The 22,899-nt window shown below is 32.6% G+C and overlaps 1 protein-coding gene across 1 annotated transcript in view; it reads right to left on the reverse strand.

Moving 5' to 3' along the window:
- Nucleotides 1-741: 741 nt before the first annotated feature.
- LOC113397057 (hemicentin-1-like) overlaps nucleotides 742-22,899 on the reverse strand; it is a 182,880-nt gene continuing 160,722 nt past the window's right edge. Inside the window, exons 9-18 of the mRNA XM_064217845.1 lie at nucleotides 22,758-22,888; nucleotides 21,745-21,904; nucleotides 12,641-12,797; nucleotides 11,621-11,760; nucleotides 10,571-10,707; nucleotides 9,864-10,029; nucleotides 7,806-7,959; nucleotides 4,539-4,660; nucleotides 3,288-3,442; nucleotides 742-1,711 (exon numbers count right to left, since the gene is read on the reverse strand). Of these exons, the coding sequence (XP_064073915.1) occupies nucleotides 1,568-1,711; nucleotides 3,288-3,442; nucleotides 4,539-4,660; nucleotides 7,806-7,959; nucleotides 9,864-10,029; nucleotides 10,571-10,707; nucleotides 11,621-11,760; nucleotides 12,641-12,797; nucleotides 21,745-21,904; nucleotides 22,758-22,888 (1,466 nt within the window). The 3' untranslated portion in view covers nucleotides 742-1,567. The remainder of the gene's footprint in view (nucleotides 1,712-3,287; nucleotides 3,443-4,538; nucleotides 4,661-7,805; nucleotides 7,960-9,863; nucleotides 10,030-10,570; nucleotides 10,708-11,620; nucleotides 11,761-12,640; nucleotides 12,798-21,744; nucleotides 21,905-22,757; nucleotides 22,889-22,899) is intronic.

Raw genomic sequence — 22,899 nt, forward strand, 5'->3', positions numbered from 1 at the left:
ACGTGAAATTAAAAAGAACATTGTATTTGACATTAAAAAACAAGAGCGGAGCTGAATTCATACTTTTCGCATAGCGTTTGAATTGCTCCAATTTAAAATGAACCACGTTTGAGAACTGTCACATTGCTAACTGTGAATAAACGTTGTCGCTCTATTTAACGATATTTCAAAACAGGCCACGAATCAAACTTTATTTAATAAAGTGGTAGATATAACCAGACAAAATAAGAAGTAAGTCTTTTGGAAGACTTCGTCGGTGTGTTTTGAAGAGCACTTAATTTGTCAACATTACAAAATAATATACTTGATCAACGAAATACACATTTCGAAAATAATGATCATCATTTTATACCAAGTCAATACTGTTAAGACACAGGTGTTATTGATTTAATAATATATTTTGTTATATTTTTTCAACAGCTATTTTTTTTATAATGTAGCTGTGGCTGCAATGTATAAGATTGATCCTGACGTATTGATACTAGGACACAAGTACAGACGGAATCATTGTAAATTGTCTGAACAAACCTTTATAGTACTGTACTTGTTATGCATACCTTGACCTTAGTATATAAAATGGACCCTACTCAAACGCTATCTTTTGTATAGGTATATATTACAATAGCATTTAGACTTATTTAGATTAAAACAAACTAAGTAATCTCTTTGGGTGATATTATTGAAATTGACCGATTGGAATAATTGACTCGTGTTGTAATCCGCTAGTTCAGTGACCAAACACGATCTAAGATCGTGCGACAGATCTTCCATACAATTCTCAGTATCAATCATGCGTTCCAATATTTGTCGAACGACATATACGTGGTAATTCTTCACAGAGTGCTGAGCTCCTTAGAGCGTTTTTGTGGAAACGTGTGACAAGATCACAGTGTGACGTGTTAACACGAAAGTGTTAACATTTACTATTTCCCACGATATATTAGGAAGAGAGATTGAATCATGCTGTATATCATTCGAGAGACGAAGGTTGTTCTTTACATTAACAATTTAAATTAAAAAAGCGTCATAAGTCTATAGATAATATATTATAAAGGTTGATATAAAAAAAAAAACCTTTAGTAAAAACGAAATGTTGTTTAGTGCCTCAAATAGATCTATAGACTTATATGCTCAGTGCTTCTCAAACTTTAAGCAAATTGACCACTAACAAGTGTACACTTACAATAATTCATACACAAACTTTGAAAAAGGTTAATTTACAAAAGTTAAAGTATGAAAGGAACACAGTCAGTACTTATCTTAACGGGGTATTTACATCAAGGGTTCTAGAACATTATAGTGATATGTCTACATCGTAAAAATAAATTAATATTATTACAACAAAATTTCAATAAAAAAACATTTTATTTAATTTTTACATCAAATTTTTCATATACCCAGATTGACATACATGATTTGTTTAATTATTTGATTACATTAAAAATTCAGAAGATACACTTAATTTTTTTAGTGAGTGACATTTTACAATTGTGTAAAAACATAAATCAAGTCATTCGATACTGTACTGCTGTCTAGAAAACCCTCACAGTGTCCCCTACAATCTAATTTATATACAGCTCTCCTGCACCCGATGCGACGTAGTGACGACTTCCGGTCGGAGCCGGTGCGCTGTCAGCGATGACGTCACGCCCGTTGAGCTTGGGCTGCAAGCGTTCACGCCCTTGTTGACGCGATTTAAACTATGATATGACTAAAAGAGAAGATTCCTGTTAGTCTCTTAACGATTACTGAAAACAATTATTTTTTAAATTACTTTGTTTATAAGTTCCACTCGAAAAGATTACGTATTAATATTTCACCGATAATTTTAAGTATATAAGTATTACAATTTATCGATTTGCCGATCGACTAACGAGCTTGCACTAAGCCACCAAGTAAATTTATGGGGTAATTATGTTCAATTTTAACTTGTCAGATATATTTGACAGTCACTGTATTTTGTTACATCTCCAAACTGAATCAACTATGTTTATAACCACACATATAAATTAGAAACAAAATTTTTACCAAAATATTATGAACTTTATACGGGAAGGAAAAATATTGAAATATGAATTTAAGGGTGTAAAATGTTAAATCTGAAACCAACATCATTATTAGATGGTAGTGTCGCCTCATTAAGCAAAGTTCTTTCAAAATCTGAACCAGAAAAAAAAATATGAAAGTCATTTAAATGCTTGGCCCACATAACACTAATTGTGGTTGCTTCGGAAAATAGAGTGCTGACCTACTCTCATTCTGAATAAGTGAGCATACAAAATATATATTGTATTTACGTTCCCATTGTATTCAACACAAAGATCACTTCATTTCAGATGAAAACATGCTTCATAGCTCACATAATTGCATTTTTTTATATAAAAAAAAACTACTATCAGAAGCACGAACAGTTTGAGGAATGAGTTGTTGTATCTTCAACGAAATTCGTGTTTGTGGGAGCAATGATATGAATTTAATTAAATGTTTTATTTGAATATTTTAGCGGATGCGAAATAGAAACTTTTGAAAATAAACAGCTCAAATATATTCAGTCTAACTGCAACAAAAGGATGTATTAACAAGGCCAAATGTTTGTAGAATATAAATCTAAGCTGGCAGGACTGTTGTAAATAAAAAATAATTATGTTAGTTTAATCAAAAACATTAAATCTAACAGTTTAAGTCAATCCCATTGGAGTTGATTAAATCTTGGGGAAAAATTCCCAAACATTACAGCTGATCGTCTATTTGTAATGCGTCTAGCATAATTAACATATCATCGCCAGCAGTGAATAATATTCGTTGTTGGAAAAACATTGCCACGGTCTACACTGACGATAGAAGAACTAGTTAGCTCATTTTTCATTACATCAGGAAACGGTGAATAGAATTCCTGTACGAGGATTCTTTCTACCATTCATAATTTTAGAATGTAATTACTTTTTCATATCAAATTATATTTAATGTAAATCTATTATAATCAGCATATAAGTACAATTGTATCGTGATATTGAATATAGATACTCGTATGTATAAAATCACAATTTGAGCAAAAAAAAGTATCGCTCAGTTTCTTTCGTCGATTCTTCTCAGGTCGGGATGTTTTCTTTTCCAAGTCAGTGACTTATACCGGTGTTTAATTTGACAATAAATAAGTAAGTGTAATGCTCCTTCTTCTTTATATTCAATAAAGGAATTTGATTTGATTGAAAATTTTCACGAGTCGTATTAGTCAGTTAAGAACTTAGTATTTTTATGATAATTTAGATAAGATTATTTTTACTTACACTAGTCAAAGGTATCCTATAGTCTTTTTTTCTGAAGTCAGCGTAGTACCCGCCGCCGTCAGGCTCAGAGCGGGCATCCTCGCTGGCTTCTCGCATCTTGCTGTTGGACGGTGGTCGCTGCAGGCTCATGTACCCATTGGATACAGGCCTTCGCTCTAGATTATACAAACTCGTTGGATTAAAAAGTACAAAGCATGATTGAAGGAATATAATTAATATTATAATTAAATTCGTCGAACGAAAATGATTATAACCACTGCAAATAAAGTAATCGTTTTGTAAAAGACAGGATATTAAAAATGTATAATAAAGATTGAAATTCATACAAATCCATTATATATAATTTACATTTAACATTACATTAACAGCCTGTAAATTTCCCACTACTGGGCTAAGGCCTCTCCTTTTGAAAGGTTTGGAGCATATTCCACCACGCTGCTACAATGCGGGTTGGTGGAAACACATGTGACAGAATTTCGTTGAAATTAGTCACATCCAGGTTTCCTCACGATGTTTTCCTTCACCGTCGAGCACGAAATGAATTAGAAACTCAAAGTAAGCAAATGAAAATTCAGTAGTGCTTGCCTGGGCTTAAACCTGCAGTTATCGATTAAGTGGCACGCGTTCTAACCATTGGGCCATGTCGGCTTATAAAATAAAAACATAGAATAAACAATATCAATAATAATTTTCTATTATTTTTATAGGAAGTTTTGTAGAATAAAAGTGATTTGTCCTTAATAGAGTATGTAAAAATATATATACGAATGAATACATTCTTTTATATAAAGAAATTTTCCAGGTATATAGTTAAAAATGTTCATAAATACTGGCGATTACATTTTTGACACGCATGGCTTGGTTAGATCCGAGAGATAAAAGTGATAATAGTGTTCAAAGGTTTATTCGTTATAAGATAAGAAACAAATTTTTAACATCTCCAACACTATGATACAGTAAAAGTCATGACAAGTTAAATATAATTTAATTGTAACTAGAATGAACGAAACTAAACTAGTGTATTCGTAACACGTACTCAGGATATGGTATTATTTTATTTTAGAAAAGATGAAATTTATCTTTAAAACCAAATCACAGCATTACAAAGTATTGCTGATTAGTAGGAGAATAAATTGTAAATACCCGCTTACATACAACACAGAGTTATATTGGTAAAATAAGCTTCATAATAGATTCTATGTTGTGTAGTACATTTAATCTAAAATTCTGTTTGTTTGTGGTAAAACTCACCATACAAATTAGGTATAATATCCGGATCAGCGTCATCAGCTGGGTCTGGATCAGGTACTGTACGAACTTCTGCCTTAACAGGAGTGCTGCATTGTCCACTGCGCTCCGCGTACATGGCTTCACTAAACGATGAAATTTAATTGTTAAATAACTGTATCTAACAAATGACAGCTATAAAAAAAACTTGCAATTGCATCCAATATTTAGCTAAATTTTTGTAATGAGTGAGTATAACATTAATTTCCAAATTCAACCACCATATACGATACCCAAATCAAGATAAAAATTATATGGTAACATACAAAATATCACAATTTTGTTTAAGAACGCGAGAAGTAAATCTCCAAGTTCTGTTTATGGCAGAGTTTTATTCGACATATGCAAGAAACGAATTCTACTAACAAATTGACACTTTATCGCAATCGAATCGAAACAAAATCGTTGCTGTTTAGTCATTTTTATATTATTTTTCAAACACAACAGCCCGTTCCGCCCGTTCAAAGTTGGTATATAATTGTTAACATTGTAACCATTAGAAATTAGTATAATTTGTCTCTAATTATGATGTAGCCAAGGTTTAATTTTGTGAGGAATAATCGAAGTTGCCATCATCAATTCGTAAAACCGGTCCCCAGTTTTCCGAGCTCGAGTAGAAGTATTTACAAATTAAACTTATAAATAACTTAGTCATGCTTGCTCCATCATATATCCAAACAGCTCTTCAGTTAAGATTCACGTTTTATCCACTCGGACCTCTGCGCGTAAAATATTATATCAATTATTTATGTAAAAATTTATGCATTATTTTTAATATCTGTATAAAGTCACAGAGATTCAGCTTTATTAAGATAAAGGTACGCTTCGTTATGTTTTACATATCGAAATATACTTTTTACACGTAGGTAGACACGAGGCACTAATGAATCATTGATGTACAAGTTGAAATTCAATGTAAAGCTACTACCAATTGGAACGTAGATTGGAAAAGTATCATATTCATTTCTATCCGTATTTATAGACTTAGAATAAAAGTTCCTCTTTATTAGAGTTAGACTGTCTCGTTAGCTCAGTGGCTAGATATAAGGCCCAAAATCCCGAGGTCCTGGGTTCAAACACTAGGTCGGGTTGTTCAAAAATTATTGGGTTTTACATCCAAAAATTCTTAGTAACATCCTGGAAATGGAAGTTAAAAGTGTGTTCACTCCCGTGTCTCGGAATGCACATAAAGCCGTTGTTCCTTCGCCCGAACTCAGTCAAGTCGCACCGGACTTTACGTCCCATCTGATTATTAGATGGCACCTGTGCTTGCGCTCATGTGCGCCTGGGTATAATAATATGTCCTGCATAGTTCGCTGGTGTCCCTTTTTTTTAGTTTTGCCGCTGTGGCCGAAATCATTTAACACGAGCTCATCTAGTTATTATTTTAGTATGTAGTACGTATGTATTAACTAAGTTTTACCCTTTTGAAAGAACAACTAAACGAACGATGACACGAAAAAAACAGTACACAAGCTTGTGCACATGAAAGTTCACCCTGTTTTTCTCTCATAAAGTTCAGGCGCAGTGCCAACGGTTTACATAGGTATGGAAACAGAATCAAAGAAATCTATTTTTAAATCCCGACTATTCTTTAAATGGTCAAATTTATTGACGGAAAATCCAAAGACGATACATTCGTCAGTAGTAAATTCTATTGGGAAATGAGATTTAAAGTTAAAACTTTAAGCCTTATATCCCACTAGTACCCTTTTGACGCTTTGGCTTTTCTTCCTCTCCACTGACGACTAATATAAATATGGGCTTTGTAGCCTTAAAAACAGCCACCAGGCTAACGAGATAAACATATCAGCGTTATGGTAGCATCTCGTAATAAAAGGAGGAATATCGAAGAAATTGTAACGGGGAATGTCACGTAAGTTCCTAAGATATCATTATTGCATTAAGGATACGACGTTTATAAATAATAAATGAATTTCCTTTGGCGTCGTATATGACTATTAGTAAAATCATTTCAGAGTTTTATATAATATATCTCATAAAGACTCGGTTTTGTCAGTTCAGTCTCCAGTAACTGAACTCTTCGATATTACCTGTATATATCTATTGCATAAATTTACCAATGTTTCAAGTCTTAACGGCCATTAATGCTATCAAAATTCACTTGCTAGAATCAAAATCAAAATAAATTTTATTTAAGTATGCTCTTCCTCGGAGTTTACGATCACCATGAACTAATGGTTCATAATATTATGATCAAGTATATAAACATATTTAAAAACGGGACACATTTTTATAATTTCAATTATTTCAGACATAAAGTAAGTAAAAGTAATGTAAATATTCGATAATCGGAATATGCTGATGTAAGTAGTGCAAAATGAATTCAATATGAGCTAAGAGAACCGAAGTACAAATCTTTTAATCGGCTCAAGCCTATTTCGTGCAAGTTGTTCCAATCTGGTTAACAGCCTGATTTCGATTTAGACAGTGGCTATTTTAATTGAATATTCAGTAGTAAAGATGATTTGGCATTCAAACAAGGATTTAGATAGAATTATAGATAGACTATCTCCGATATTAAATGTATTGTATTTTAGAAGACATTATATAGAATGGAATGTTTAGAAAACTAAAGATTTTTTTGTGGATATTATCCGACAAATCTGTCCTCTTTTTATGTAGATTTTCTAAATTAGTTTCATTTCAAAGCCAAGGAATTAATTATTACGTTAACAATTTTCAATCAAATAGTCACTGAGTATTGTAGTAAGAACAAAAACGATTAAATATTATGGTAAATACTTGGTGATGACGTTTTATGCAAGTCCGATGTGATAGATACCACCTCTCATCATCAAATCTACCGCCAAACAGTTATATTATTGCTTTCCTTTTTGAGTAAGTAAGCCAGTGTAATTAGAGGCACAAGGGACGTAACATCTGAGTTTCCAAGATTGGAGGCGCATTGGCATAAGTGCCGCAGATAAAGTAGAAAACTGACCAATACCTGATAAGGTAGATGACTTTTTGAGAAGACTATACGTCAAACATGAGGGAAGATATGGTATGGCTGGTGGCAGTTGGGAAATAAAAGGTGATGATCGGACTTAGTTGCATATTTTCGGTGATGCTGATGGTGATGATGATGTTAAATTCATTTATAACTAAATTCAAATAATTATAAAAATGCATTGGCGTTTTTGGCATTCGTTAAAGCAAACTAAAAATTTAATAAAATTACATGTACATACATTGATAAATTCTTACCTCAAAGGTGCATGTTTAGCCGGTAAATGTCTGTGACGATTCGCATGACGCTTGTAAAGAATAGCGAGGACACCACAAACAGCTGTTGCCAATAAAGCAGACATCGCTGCTATCGATGCGACTACTGGAGACATTCCCAATGAGCTGCTTTCACCTAGACAAAGAAAATAATCAACACTTTGATCTTCATTTATTTCTAAGCGCACTAGATACTTTTATGACCGAACATTATGGAGTCTATTTGCTTGCTTATCAAAGTAATTTACAGGATCTTATTATATAAATATAAAAGCATTAGAGACTGGCAAATGAAAATTAAATAAATGAATATCATAAAATTTTCAAGAACAGTACACCCATGTATGTTTCAAGGTTTTAAGTTTTATACACATTGTATTAAAATTCCAATCGACAGAGCACACTTGAGTTCATGAAACCAATCAATGTAATCGCAGTTGATGTACAAAAGTTTATAATATATTTAACGTTATGTACATGTATATTTTTCTATTAATTCGTGATATACTTTTTTCACACCTTGGGTAGGTTTATTTCAATCGTAATCAGCTGGAGAAAAAAATATTTTAGGATATGACATGTTTCGAAACATTTCTGCCACATTTTAAATAAATACTTAAGTCTAGTAGGTTTTCAATAAAAAATACTGTATAATATAGAAGTTCGATATGAGAAATATGCAAAATATTCAACTGCAAAAAACATCAAAACATTTTTATCGAACTTCGTACACGAACTAAAAGTTTTTCTCTTAAAAATATATTTGTATAAAGGTACGAGCGTCAAACGCGGCATGGTAAAGCGGCTTCACGAAAAATGCTTGGCAATAAATAGCAGCAATGGTAAAACCATCAACTAAACTTCTCATTTACTGACTTAAGCGTTGTGAGTAACTAGTTGCGAAACACGCGAACTAAATTAACCAGTTTTTTGAGATTTTTTTAATGAAAATGTTCCGTCGAATAAAGAAGTAAATGAAGCTAAGCTGGATAAAATTTTAGTAGCTAGAGCTAATTATAAAGTGACTCATTTTACGCTGGCTACTGATATAAGGAGATCCCTAAAGCTTTAAGTAATATAATAACAGTGTGTTTAAAATAAAGCAAATGAAATCCGATTTTTTCCGAATCGTGAATTTCATATATTCCATTTTTCATTTAAAGTCACTTGAAATGATATTTCTTATATTAGAAAAGCGAAATTAATTGCGAATTTATTGGTTACGCTTTTACTTCTTAACTATTGTCATATATTTATATATCATATATATCAGGTACGGGACATAGGGTGTCCAAAAAAGGTGGAAGAAACCGCGGACAGTAACTATATTAAAAATTAATTTACAATCAAAATTTTTGTTCTTATGTAAATTATTTTTTATTTGACGTGTCTAGAATAATTTAATCTTAAATTTAAAAAAATTACATCACGAGAACATTCAACCGAATTTATTAACACCTCGTTGCTGAATAAAAGCGAGAAAATAGCAATTCGAAGCAATTTATATTTTTCATATCTATAAAAAGTCAGAATTAAGTCGTTTATTCCGCAATATAGCGTGACGAGGTTACACGGATTATGAGTAATATTTGTGGCTTAATATTGGCTACACGATACAAATGATACAGGCGACCCTTGCAATTCAAAAAGTCATACCTAATTTATATTTCGCTTTGGTAATACTATTCCTTTTTATATATTACTAATAAAGTGTTTTCATAAGAATACAAACAATAATAATTATACTGCTAGATAAAGAACAATGTGGTCTTGTTAATAAGATTACTGAATAGGTTTCAAGGTGCAGTGCAGTGTTGATATAAATTTTATTTACATATGATTTTTGCTGTTCCAAAAAAATTCTCGAAAAATTAACTATGATATTATATTATTCTGAATGCACAGACATCTATGTCGCAGCAAAGAATGTGCGCATCTTCTTAACATGTTAATATAACCCAATTGGAATTGAAACCACTATAGAATTTACCTCTATTGATGATATTTAAAAATATTCGTCGTCGTTATAATAATACTAACCAGTAAATTTCGCCTGTCCCTTCAACGTGACGGTCTCTATCGTAGACACGTCGCTACGTCCTTTGGCGTTGACGGCGTATAAGTCGATTCTGTAACTGACGCCCGGCGGGAGGCCGCGCACTTCGAAGTAGGGTGGTGTTCTATTTGTGGAGACATTGTAACGGACCTGTATGGAGCAAGATGGAAATTTTCTTGTTCAATATGTTTGTATTGCATATTTTATATGGAAATGTTGGAGTTGATTTCATTTTCAGGTAAATATAACAATTATTCTCAAAGTTTTCATTCATCGGTGAAACGTAATGCCTCTATTTTATGATAAGTTTATCATTAAGTTATGATCAAGCCATCATCCCATTTATAATAATGAAAAATTCAGCATTTTTATGTAAGATATATAAGATCCCATTATAATAGACTTAATTTTTATGGAATATTGGCATGTCTACTAGGTGGTAGGGCCGTTTCGATAGGCACCACCCACTCATCATAATTATATTCTACCGCCAGATACAATACTTAGTATTATTGTGTTCTAGATTAAAGGGTGAGTGAGCCAGTGTAACTATAGGAGCACGGTTCTGACGGTTCCAATGTCTATAGGCGGTGGAAACCACTTACCATTAGATGGACCAATCCATTACGCAGTTCACCTGCATAATTGAAAAAAATATATATATCGTGTCAAATATCCAAAGGTAATTTACCGTGAGTGAAGGAAGCTCCAGCAGTTCCATTAAGAAGGTTTGAGGAAGGCCACCATCGAAATTTTCAACGCATTCCACGTACAACGAATCCAAACTTTGATTTGCAACTGTACAATTTTGCAAGTGGAAAGGACGACCTGTTTGAACGAAATCATCATTAAAAAATTATAACTTATATAATATTATAACTCTCGCTAAGATAATTAAATATTAACAGAGTTCAGTAATTGTCGTAAACATTTAACTGCGTGGTAAAATTATTAGCCTATTTATTTAGCTTAGCTGACTCCCAAAAGTCAGCTCACGATGTGTTTAATGTGGCATATATCCTGAAGCATATGATTATGTCCCAGGCGATTTTAAGCACAGAAACTGCAAATGTAACCCGTTGTAAATCACGTGCTTACGTATGACTTATGCAGCCTCACAAATAAAAATGGTTGCGCATCGAGAGCCTATTTATATATGAAAAGTATACAATAGCCGCAATGCTATTGGAACTATATAATTTTAGACTCTAAATATTACGATTGAATAAAAATAAGAATCCTGTGCTAAGGACATCTGTATGCTTAATAAGTATTGTTTATTACACAAGTAATGTCTAAAAGTTAAACCTTCAAATGCATAGATGTAACGATTTATGAAGCTATTTAGGCAGTTACAATTTGTAAAACTTAATTATCTGCAACCTTGACTACCTTAACAAATTTGTTCCATTTGTTAATTTTGTTGTTGAAAATAACACTCCAAATATGTCTGTCTGTTTTGCATCAAATCCTATGTAAATCTAAATTTATTATATCATATCGAATTAAACATCCAACACATTAATGAATACTTTGTCAAAATAAATTACCTAGAATAGACAATGGAGTGAATATAACCAGTTTAAATATTTCTGAGCGCAGTAAGCATCTTCGGATGAATCGAAAAAGTTCTACCACTGCCTTAGTATAATTGAAAAAGGTCTTATGTCATATATAACACCAATAATTATACGTATTATGACTTTCAAATAATGTCCAATTTTAATTGGTTATTACTCACCTGCAGCAACGAGTTGAAAGAGACAGGGCACCTTCTGCTGGCCAACTGCGTTCTCTCCGTAACAAGCCAACGTTCCGTATTCCATGTCTGTAGTTGGCGTGTAATTAAGAGTAGACGTATGTCCGTGACTGCTGTACAATCTAAAATATAATGAATGGTGAGTATTGTGTTATTTATTTATCGGAATTGTAGCAGTAGATACTAATTTATATAAAATATTTGATCGCACTTTAAAAAAAATTGTGGAAAGAGTACTTTGACGAAAGAGCTAAGGAGAGAGGTATTTGGTACCGTACGATCTAGCCTCATCCGTCCTTAGATTAAGAACAGTAACATCAATTTTAATGAAACTAAATTAATTCAGCGGTTTCGGTCTGGGCACATGCCATGCAATAAGTTTGCATTTATGATGCGGAAAACAACATTTCCGAACTGTACAACTTTCAATGTACCTGATGATCTTTTGCACGTATTGATTGAATGTGTTCAGAACGAATCAGTTAGAACTACACTTAATTTAGATATAAAGTCTGTTGGACAGTGCAATGTCCTTCTGGCAGATTCAACGACAAATCTTGTAAAAAATTTGTCCAAATTAAGTCATAGGCGCTTAAGTTTTTCTCCCTTTCCACTAACAATGTGTCTATTGTCAACTTCATATAAATGTATATGTATTAATAAGTAAGTGTTCACCTTCACACCACTTTAATCAATTTCATGAACTGTTTCGTTGTCTGGAAGGGATCACTGTCTTAGCGATAAGACCGCCTTTTGTACATTATTTTATAAGTAAATTTCTTTATGTTATTTTGTTAGTCATATACAATGAACCATATAAAATGGTTTAGTCATATAATAAAAATTGTTATAGCATACACGTAGATTAATTTTGTAGTTTCATTTATATAACTTGATGATACAATCTTAACTTTAAGATGCCATAACATAACAATAGTTAATGTTTAAATAACATAAATATATTTTTTTTAATATTAATATAACATTTATTTATTTATTTACCTCGGAGGTACTTCTGTTTGCTCTCCCGAATTGTTGAACGTCCAATGAAAAGAAACAAGCGCGGGATTGGCGTCGACCGAACAATGTAGAGATACTGTCTCGTGTTTCAAAGCGCCAAATAGTTCGTTGTCCCTGCGTTCGGCACAAACCGGAGCATCTGTATGAAAAAAACAAAATATAGAAATTTTATCACATAGGTTTAGCTACGAGATAATCATATATGAAAAAATGAATTGTATGTTACTAGAAAGTACATTTATATTCATTAATATATTTTATTTAGCCACTTACTTTAATTAACTTACTAGTAGTCAAAATTTCGAATATACAAGAAAATGTGGCTCAGATTAACGATACTTTGTCATTATTTACTTGGTGGTAGGACTTTGTGCAAGCCTATTTGGGTAGGTATCACCCTCCCATCAGATATTCTACTGCCAAACAGCAGTACTCAGTACTGTAGCGTTTTGGTTTGATGGGTGAGTGAGCCAGTGTAGGCACAAGGAACATAAGATCTTAGTTCCCAAGGTTGGTGGCGCATTGGCGATGTAAGGAATGGTTAATATTTCTCATAGCGTCATTGTTAATGGGCGGGGAAAAGGCCTCATCTCCACCACCCAATGGTGTCCATAATTACATATGTGCCAGAAATTCATTCGATATCTGGTAATAACCATGGCAGCAATGGAAGCAAGTAGAAATGAAGACGCGTTGCATTTGATATTCAAAACTTTCAGGATATCGGTACTCAATATTCTAACAGTGCCTACATATCCTCAAAGTGACAACAAATTCTTTTTTGTTAATATCACCTTGCTATACCCTTATGATCTTCCCTTACTATGTTTTCTATATGCTCAACCTACTGGACATTTTATAAAATACTTAATACTTCAATAAATAGAAGTTTTCTTTAAACATATTGTATGAATCCAAGAAAAAAATATTTAAAATATGAAAATGTAGTCAAACATCTTAGCGAGTATTCCTAACAAAAACGCCATCTTATTGTTGAGAGAACATCTGTCGTACGCACTCCTAGCTTTATGTTGAGACTTCTCAAAGGCGACGAATGTAGGAAAATTATTCCTAACGTAAAATTATTTGCTTCGCTTTTATGTATAGCTGTAACATAACAACCAGTTTATGTCCGACTGCCGCGCAAATTAGTTGGTGGATAAGAGAACCGGAGGTCCAAAGTCAGGGCACCACTTTGCACGTGATTTAAATTGATAGATATGCATGCGATTAAAATTCAATGTCTTGCAAAAGTAAGTTAAGTAATAATAGCAATAACGCATCAGATAGTGATAAAATATTGGCTCCCCTTAGCTTTAGATTCCTGGTACACTGCAACACCTTGTTATAGGGTAGCTAGGACACTGCGACTAACGTATTGTTCTTGGGAAGGTTGTTGAGGTTTAGCCTTTTATCATCATTAATTTGACAATCGAAAAAAATCAGCATGTTTTAACTAAAACTTATAGGTAAAGCAATAAACGCCATTGTCGTAGTCACTCAACTTACTTTAATACGGACATTGATGTAGATCCAACTTTATATAGATTATTGACCGTAGTCTTGATATTTGAGTTTATATTTCCTTTCTATATCTCAGAAACTTAAGAAACGCTCAGTGTAAGCTGTATATTAAGTTTTTATTTAAAAAAAATGTAGGCCAGCTACCAAATGCTTTAATGATTCGTGGTCACCGTTATTCAAATAAACCGTTCTTTCTAAGATGTTACGTCCCTTGTGCCTGTAATTACACTCGCTTACTCACCTTTCAAGTGAGGTAAGAACACAACACTACTAAACACCACTATTTGGCAGTAGAATATTTGATGAGTTCTACCAGACAGGCTAGCATAAAGTGAATATTTTGTTAATTACAAAACGACCTCTATTTAAATTATTAACGATTCAAATACAGAATGTGATTTAATTAAAAAATGTATATTTAACAAAGGAACACTCACTTCCGCGGAAGTTAATCGAACGGCCAAATGAAAGAAATAAAGAGATGCAATCAAATTAGAATCTCGAATCGAAGTTCGAACAACAGCTGAAGAGAATAAAAACAAAAATTCAATTACAATTCATATAATCCAATCACCGTTCAGTAGTACTAATAAAACTGTTATTTTGCCCTTTATATTTGCTTCGTCTGTAATAACACCGAATGTAAAGGACCATGCTGAAGGGTTGGGTTTACGACGGGGATTTCACCAATTTCGAATTTAATATTCATTTACTTATGTGTTTTTAGTTTATTTGGAATATCGTTGGACTTTTTTTATAATATTGGTAGGCAGTTGGGCAAATGGGCAAATTGATGGTAAATGGTCACCACTTCCCATAACAAATATAAACAATTAATTACATCGCCAAAGCGCCACCAACATTGTACTACGGTTTTGTCCTTTGCCCCTGTACACTGGCTCATTCACCGCTCAAACTGGGACACATCAATACTCAGTACTGCTGTTTGGCGGTAGAATATCTGATAAGTGGGTGATATCTACCCAGACGAACTTATATAAAGTCCTACCACAAAATAAAATTGTAATAATGCAATTATTTAATAAACGCTTTATATTATATTTATGTATATAATACTAATATGATAAAATGGCTATCATACAAGCGCCATATCATATTTCACCCCCATAAAACAAAGTTTCGCTTCCGGTTTTAAAGTAAGTCAATGTCATTAAAGACGCACGAACACTGCAGGCAATCATTTGTATAGATTTTATGATACTCTTTATATTAATATAGTTGAACAATTTCATGTTCTTTTTAATTGTTCGGTTGTTAAAGTATAGGTATTAACAGGAGTGCACTTGCACCTGGAACAAAGCTTACCAGCAAGTAAATATCTATATGTGGTTTTTAAAGTGTATTATAAAAATATTTTATTCCTAACCCTAATAACATATGTAGGTTTCCTCACAATGTATTCCTCCATCTCCGAGCAGGAAATTAATTATAAACACAAATTAAGCACACGAAAATTCAGTGCTTGCCCGCTTTGAACCCACGGTTATATATATATATATTTATTATAAACATTTGAATTGAATGAAATTTGAAACTACCACCGGTTCCGAAAGTAAATTCTACCGAGAAGAATTAGCAAGAAACTTATCTGGTCTAAAAAGAGTATCATAATATGTAAGTTTCACGTCTATTGGATTACAGAATGGAGACAAATGTGACAGTATTTGAAATATATAATATATATTTTCTTATTGATATTTAAACTAAAAAACTATAGGGAACGAGGAATAATTTAAACAGCACTTTAATCCATGGATAGCAAGGACACAAAAGAGAACACAAATTCAAAATTTGAATTTAAAACACGGTATCTATAATACCAGCAAGACGGCTGCAGCTCAAAATATTTCGTAATAATCGTTTTAGGTCGGTCCGACGGGCGTTATAAAATTTTACAACCTATTCGTATGTCTGGGTTGAAAGCTGATAATATAGCATTGTCCAGAGAAGTGCAGGTTTGAAGCCATCTAAGGGCCTATCAGCTGGTCTAATGGTATCGTTAGGAATTATAGCTACCGTTCTCTCATTTAGGAAGATGTTTTTCGTGTAATGATATTTTATTCATTTTATTGTTATATTGGGGATCTTACCAACGATTTAATTTATTAAATAAAATTAATAAAATTTCAAAATATTTTCGTGTATATATACAAAGTTTTTGAAGAATATAAATGATTCTAAAGCTGTTATTATTTGTATAGATCAAAATTAGATGTCCACTGTTTAAGTTCTCAATAATTTGACACCGAATATACCAGTTTACAGGTGACAACTATCAAGACTACGAGTAAGTCTCTCAGGAACGTATCTAAGTTTCCTGTGTATTAGTTAAATCATCCAATCGTGAATTTTCCCGCTCCAACAGAGGTTTAGGTCAGTTCAATATGACAAGCAAATATTTGATGTACATCTTTGGTGCAGCAAATTGCACCATAAACTGTGAAATTAAAATTATGCGCTCAACTCCGCCGAGTTTCGTTCGGCCTTTCTTCAGTTCGAAAGATGTCTAACTTTTAAAAATGCTTCTCGCTTCTTTGTAGCAAAAGTGGTGTTTTAAACTTTCCTCGTTTCATATAATATTTTAGTTTAGAGATCGATGAAAATAAAAAAATAATTCAAATAATATCACATTCGTATTTTATACAGTTAATTTGTCTGGATTATCTAAGCCGATTAACATTAAACTTTTATATAATAACTTTTAGTTTCAGAACAGATACAAGTTACACTGTGTGATAATGTTTTTGAGATACTATAATATTTAATTGTTGTCAAAAAAAAAAAATAGTCAAATTATGTAAATGAAACCTATATTGAAATAATATTTTCAGAATTCAAATTCGATATTCACGGATCGAAACTAAAAAAATGAGAAGAAAGCAATGATTAAAAAAATTAAAGAATTATTATTTTATTTTTATTTAATAATATACATATATAAGTGGACAGGACAATCGGCCACCCAATGGTAAGTAGATATCACTACCCACAGACATTAACGCCCACCTTAGTAACTAAGATGTTACATCCCTTGTACCCGTAGTTACCATAATTAGCCAGCTCACTCACTCTTCAAACCGAAACACAGCAATATTAATTATTGCGGTTTAAAGTTAGAATATATAATTAATTTGTGGTATCTACCACCAAGTATATTTATTAGAAGTATTTATCGATAAAAAAAAACGTAATATTAACTTTATAATGATACGATTTGGTATGTGATAGTGCATACATTTCATAGATTAACAGCCTTTAAATTTCCCACTGGGCTAAGGCCTCCTCTCCCTTTGAAGAGAAGGTTTGTGTCATATTCCACCACGCTGCTCCAATGCGAGTTGATTCGCATGTGTCAGAATTTCGTTGAAATTAGACACATGCAGGTTTCCTCACGATGTTTTCCTTCACCGCCGAGCACGAGATGAATTATAAATACAAATTAAGCACATGAAAATTCAGTGGTGCTTGCCTGGGTTTGAACCCGCAATCATCGTTTAAGATGCACGCGTTCTAACCACTGGGCCATCTCGGCTCACAGTGATAGTGCATAGTCGCAGTAAAACGTATAAATGACAATTACAAGGATATCATAACCGCAATACGAAACGGCTGTCTCATAATATTAACAACGATATTTCATTTTCGGTAATATGCATACGCTTCTGACAACAATTTATGATTTTCTACAACCCATACTCGAAAAGCGTTGCTGCCGTTTTTAAACGACGAATCTAAATGAACGTTTAATATAAGTTTGTTTAAATATTGAAATTTTATTTATTCAAGTAGACTTACGCACTTTTAATTATATTAAAAAGTTTATATTTAATGTTAAGCAACCACCGGATCGGAGTGTAGATAAAACACAATTAAATTTATATATTATATCTTGCATGAAAATCGAGCAATACTAACACCATACTTGTTTTATATATGAGTACTAGTATTATAAATGCGAAAGAAGTTTATCTGTCTGTCTGTTTGTCTGTTGCTCTTTCCCAGCCAAACCACTGGAATTAATTTGATAATATGTGATGAAGGCAGCTTGAAATCCAAGGAATAACATAAGCTACTTTTTTATGACAAACACCTGACGACCTCAAGTGAAATCGCGGGCGACAACTTGATCTTGTATAAAATAAAACCCATAATACTTTGTAGCATTTAGGTTTTTCATGTAGTGCCCGCAGAGTTAATATAACTATCATCCCCCCACCACTCGTACGATCCCTCGTAAGGGCCAAATTATATACATACATACGATACGCCGCTTCGTGCCATGTTATATTATCGTATTGATGTCGTGATGTATCCATGAAAAATATGTGTATTGTAAAATAAAGAGGTCATGGGATACCCTGTTGGAACGAAGTTACTTCCGCTAAATTAACAACGTTTAAGTATATATAGATGACAAGAATAAAAATCTTAGTATAAATCGTTTGTATTAAAATAATAACAAATAATAAATTTAAATAATTTTATACTCAAACCGTATGTTATCGAAAGAGAAAGAGGGAATTCTGTCCAATCAGGAAGCGTCATCCAAGTGACCGCACCCGGATTACGCTTTGTCCTTACGTGACGATCTCTGACTGTTCACTTTACTGTAAGCCGCGTAAAATACTGTCATTCCAAAAATATCAATATCTGTAAATAAAATTAAAGTATACTTAATATAAAATCAAAATATAACATTGCAACCAACGAATATGTAAATAAATTTATAAAAATGTATGCATTTCAAAACAAAGCTACTCTAACGAAGGAACAACGTTTTTTGCGGAAAATTTTGGTAAAATAACTGAAAATAATGTTTATTATCATCCTGACGATATAATACTATCATAAATTTAATTTTTAATTATTTTATACTAGTTGTTACCTAGCTTCACTCGAGTTATAGGGGTTGGTCGTCAGGTTTTAAGTACCAAAAAGTAACGTACGTCCTTCCGTGAGATGCAACTTAGTTCCATGCAAAATTTCATCAAATTCGGTACAGAGGTTTGGCCGTGATATAATAAAAGGCAGACAGAGTTATTTTCACATTTTAAATATTAGAATAAATGAGAAATGGTTTCACCCCTTGAAATAACTATAAGTTGTCAGGTATTCTGCCTAGCTACGAAGAAAAAGTCTATTTTTTTCTTTATCAGATGGACATTATATTAAGAGTATAAATATTTTATCAGGTCAGTTCGAGGTCAGGATATTGAAACTGAAGTAACAAAAGTCCTCCGCACCGTCTTAAATAGAGGGTATTTTTAAATATTTTTTTTTTCAACACAGACATGTGCGTCTGTGTCTCTGGTTACAATAAAATAAGGAGAAGGTCTAGAACTTTTAACAACATGGTTACTGCTAATTTGGGTGGGATGTTTTCCTCAATAAACATAATTATTAACACGCGATAGCCCCGTTATACTCCTTAATGAACTCGTCATTTTCTGTTAAGGTCCGCCATGTTTTTATATATCATTGGGCAAGTTCATCACTGCCCATTGATATTGCCACCGTAATAAAATTTTAACCATTCCTTAGATCGTCAATGCGTCCAAACTTGCAAGAAGCCCTTCTGTCAAGTAACCACCATGATAATTTATTTGTAACCAACCTTGTAGGACCTTTTATGAAAATAGATTGGACCTTTAGTATAGAAATCAACAAATATATCCTTGTCATCATTTACAATAAATATATCACGCAAACAAAGCCACATACTCAACTAAGGGTATTATAATGGGGCTTAACAACGCAACCGCATAAATTACATGAACGAAACCGAATGTAAAAGCTATAATGGGTTTTTAATCCGCAATTAAAATCCTCAGGAATCATTTTATTATTAATAAGGAAACATTCGAAATCTTTTAATTAGGAACTCACGTTGACCTGAAATAGCATTAGTTAAAGTATAATTATGCTACACGTATAATTTATTTTTCTTTGAAAAATCGGGTTTAGCTCAATGATTGTTTAATAAAATATATGTAAATATATTTTATTAAACAATCATTTTGTTATTTTGGTATGTTAAGTTAAATTGTAAGGTTTATTATAAAAAATAGTTATGGTGTGTTGATAATTATACGTATATTTGAATATTTCTGGCTCAACAATCCCTTCCTCTTTATATGAGCCGGTCGGGGTAAGAACTACCTACTTGTTAAATATTCAGCTTCCAAATAGAAATACCATTTATTGTTGTCCGGTTTGACAGCCGTTAGAACGAACATAGCACCTAATTTCAAGTTAAAATATACCTCTAATAAGTTTTGCTTTTATAAAATTAACACTATGTTGTATTCCAACTAAAACGATTTTTTTTATAAGAAACGTAGCAGTAATTTTAATAAAATGCATTTAAAGTAAGTCTCATTTACTATGTGTAAGTTAAAACGAAAGCTCCTCCGGCATAATGGAATTAGCAGTTCACTGTCTAAGGTTTCGGTTCTGAAAAAGAAAGTTAGAAGGGTCGAGTCTCGACATTCTATACCCTTTTGAAAGTATAGGAAGCTAAATTTAAAAGATATCTTTGTTTAAAATACAACAGAGTGTTCCTCTGACATGTTATATTTAAGCTGCTAGCTTACTGTGTTGAATAATCATATTAATATTTTTTATTTTATTTAGAATAATTATATATGGAGCTGATATAGCCCAGTTAGAACGCGTGGAACTTAACCGATGATTGTGGGTTCAAACCAAGGCAGGCACCACTGAATATTCATGTGGTTAATTTGTGTTTATAATTAATCTCGTGCTCGGCGGTGATAGAAAACATCGTGAGGAAACATGCATGCGTCTTATTTCAACGAAATTCTGCCACATGTGTATCCACCCACCCGAATTGGAGCAGAGTGGTGGAATATGTTCCTAGCCTTCTCATCAAAAGGAGAGGAGGCCTCAGTCCAGCATTGGAAAATTTACAGGCTGTTAATGTTATGTATAATTTTATAAAATATTTGTAGAGAGAATTTAATTTACATGAAAATATAGAAGTAACAGTTTCGTTTTGTGGAAAAGGGGGGATTGGCAAATGAGCCACCTGAAAGCAAGTGATCATCACCGCTCATACTAGCGCTGTAAGAAATATTATCAATACTTTACATCATATTTCAATGCACCACGAACCTTTGGAACTAAAATATTATATCCCTTGTGCCTGCATTTAACCTGGCGCACATGTCCTTCAAACTGCAACACAACAATCTTAAGTATTGCTGTTTCGCGGTAGAATATGTTAAATTATCCGATAAGCGGGCTGTAACTACCTAGACTGTCTTGCACCATGCCCTACCACCAAGTAGTTTGAGTTATTTTCCTTTACATTCATAAGTAGACCTTATGATAAGTCTATCGCTATTGAGGTTAATCATGATTATGAATATATCCGTAATTCGCCAAGATCCCATTGTTTCTTTATCATCCAATGAATATCTTCTTGAATTGGTCTCATTAACCATTCCTACTATCTTAAGTGTGGATGCATTTTTAACCTTAAAACAACGAATATAAGAATCACATTAGCTTATACTCACATCTGACTAATAGTGACACAGGATTGCTTGTTCCTTTGCCTTCACTATTCGCAGCCATACACGTATAGTCGCCGGCGGCAGCTCTAGTGACACTTTGAAGTACCAAGCTTTGAGCACTCAGTATAACACCGAGGGCTTCGTTGTGGAAGATCTCAGTATTCTAGACAAAATATTTCACATTGCTTTTAATAATATTAACATCAGTTATGTTATTGCCACTAACAATAAAATTATATTTAATTATTGAATTGCTAATTAACAAAGGGGCTTTAATTTTAGTTAATACATGATTACAGTCATTTATGTGTGTGTTACCAAATATAAATCGTTAGTTACTCGTCGATCGTTAGATACTAAATTTAGCGAGATTGGAAAATGATGTAGAATCGTGATCATCATTTAAATTGAACTCTAATTGAAGCCATATTACAAGTACTTTGCGGCCCATCCCTAATGGAAACAAGTGAAAAATAAAATGTTGTTTTGTTAAATTGTTTTGGATCTCGATTGGAGCATCGCCTGCTGGATCCAATATAAACCATAACACTCGTTCACACACATACACACATACAAAATAATTATATATAGATATAACCTTACCTAGCCTAACAGATAATAAGGTTCTAAATATAATGCAATTTACTCCCATGAAATTTTTGTTCACTTTATAATCGTGTTAGATATATTATCAACTAACGGCGTTTATAATTATTCTGTGACAAAGTTATAATCATTAAACTCAATTGGCTTGTTAGATTAAATTTATAAATAAAGTTTAAGGACTTGTGAAAAATTTAATAATTGTGAAAGTTTTTAACACTCTTGCACAGTTATTCAAATTATAATATATCTTAACGACATATTATAAGTAACTTTTTAAAAATTGTGTTTTATACATGTTAAAAATATTTTACAATTCAATATTTTTTTTTTGGAATTTATTCCATCGTATAATCTTCTTTACGAGTTACATAATAAGGCTTACATTTGTGTAAATATAGTTGTGTACTCACGTCGTGAAACCAAACAAGCCTGTGTGTTTTCGGATTAGCTTTGACCGTGCATTCGAAGTAAACATCGTCCCCTTCCTTTATTTCGTCAGGGTTGAGATTGGATCCCATCTTGAGGTCTACTATTGGTACATCTGTAACAAAA

This window comes from Vanessa tameamea, chromosome 19 (genome assembly GCF_037043105.1).
Source record: "Vanessa tameamea isolate UH-Manoa-2023 chromosome 19, ilVanTame1 primary haplotype, whole genome shotgun sequence".
NCBI classification, from domain to species: domain Eukaryota; kingdom Metazoa; phylum Arthropoda; class Insecta; order Lepidoptera; family Nymphalidae; genus Vanessa; species Vanessa tameamea.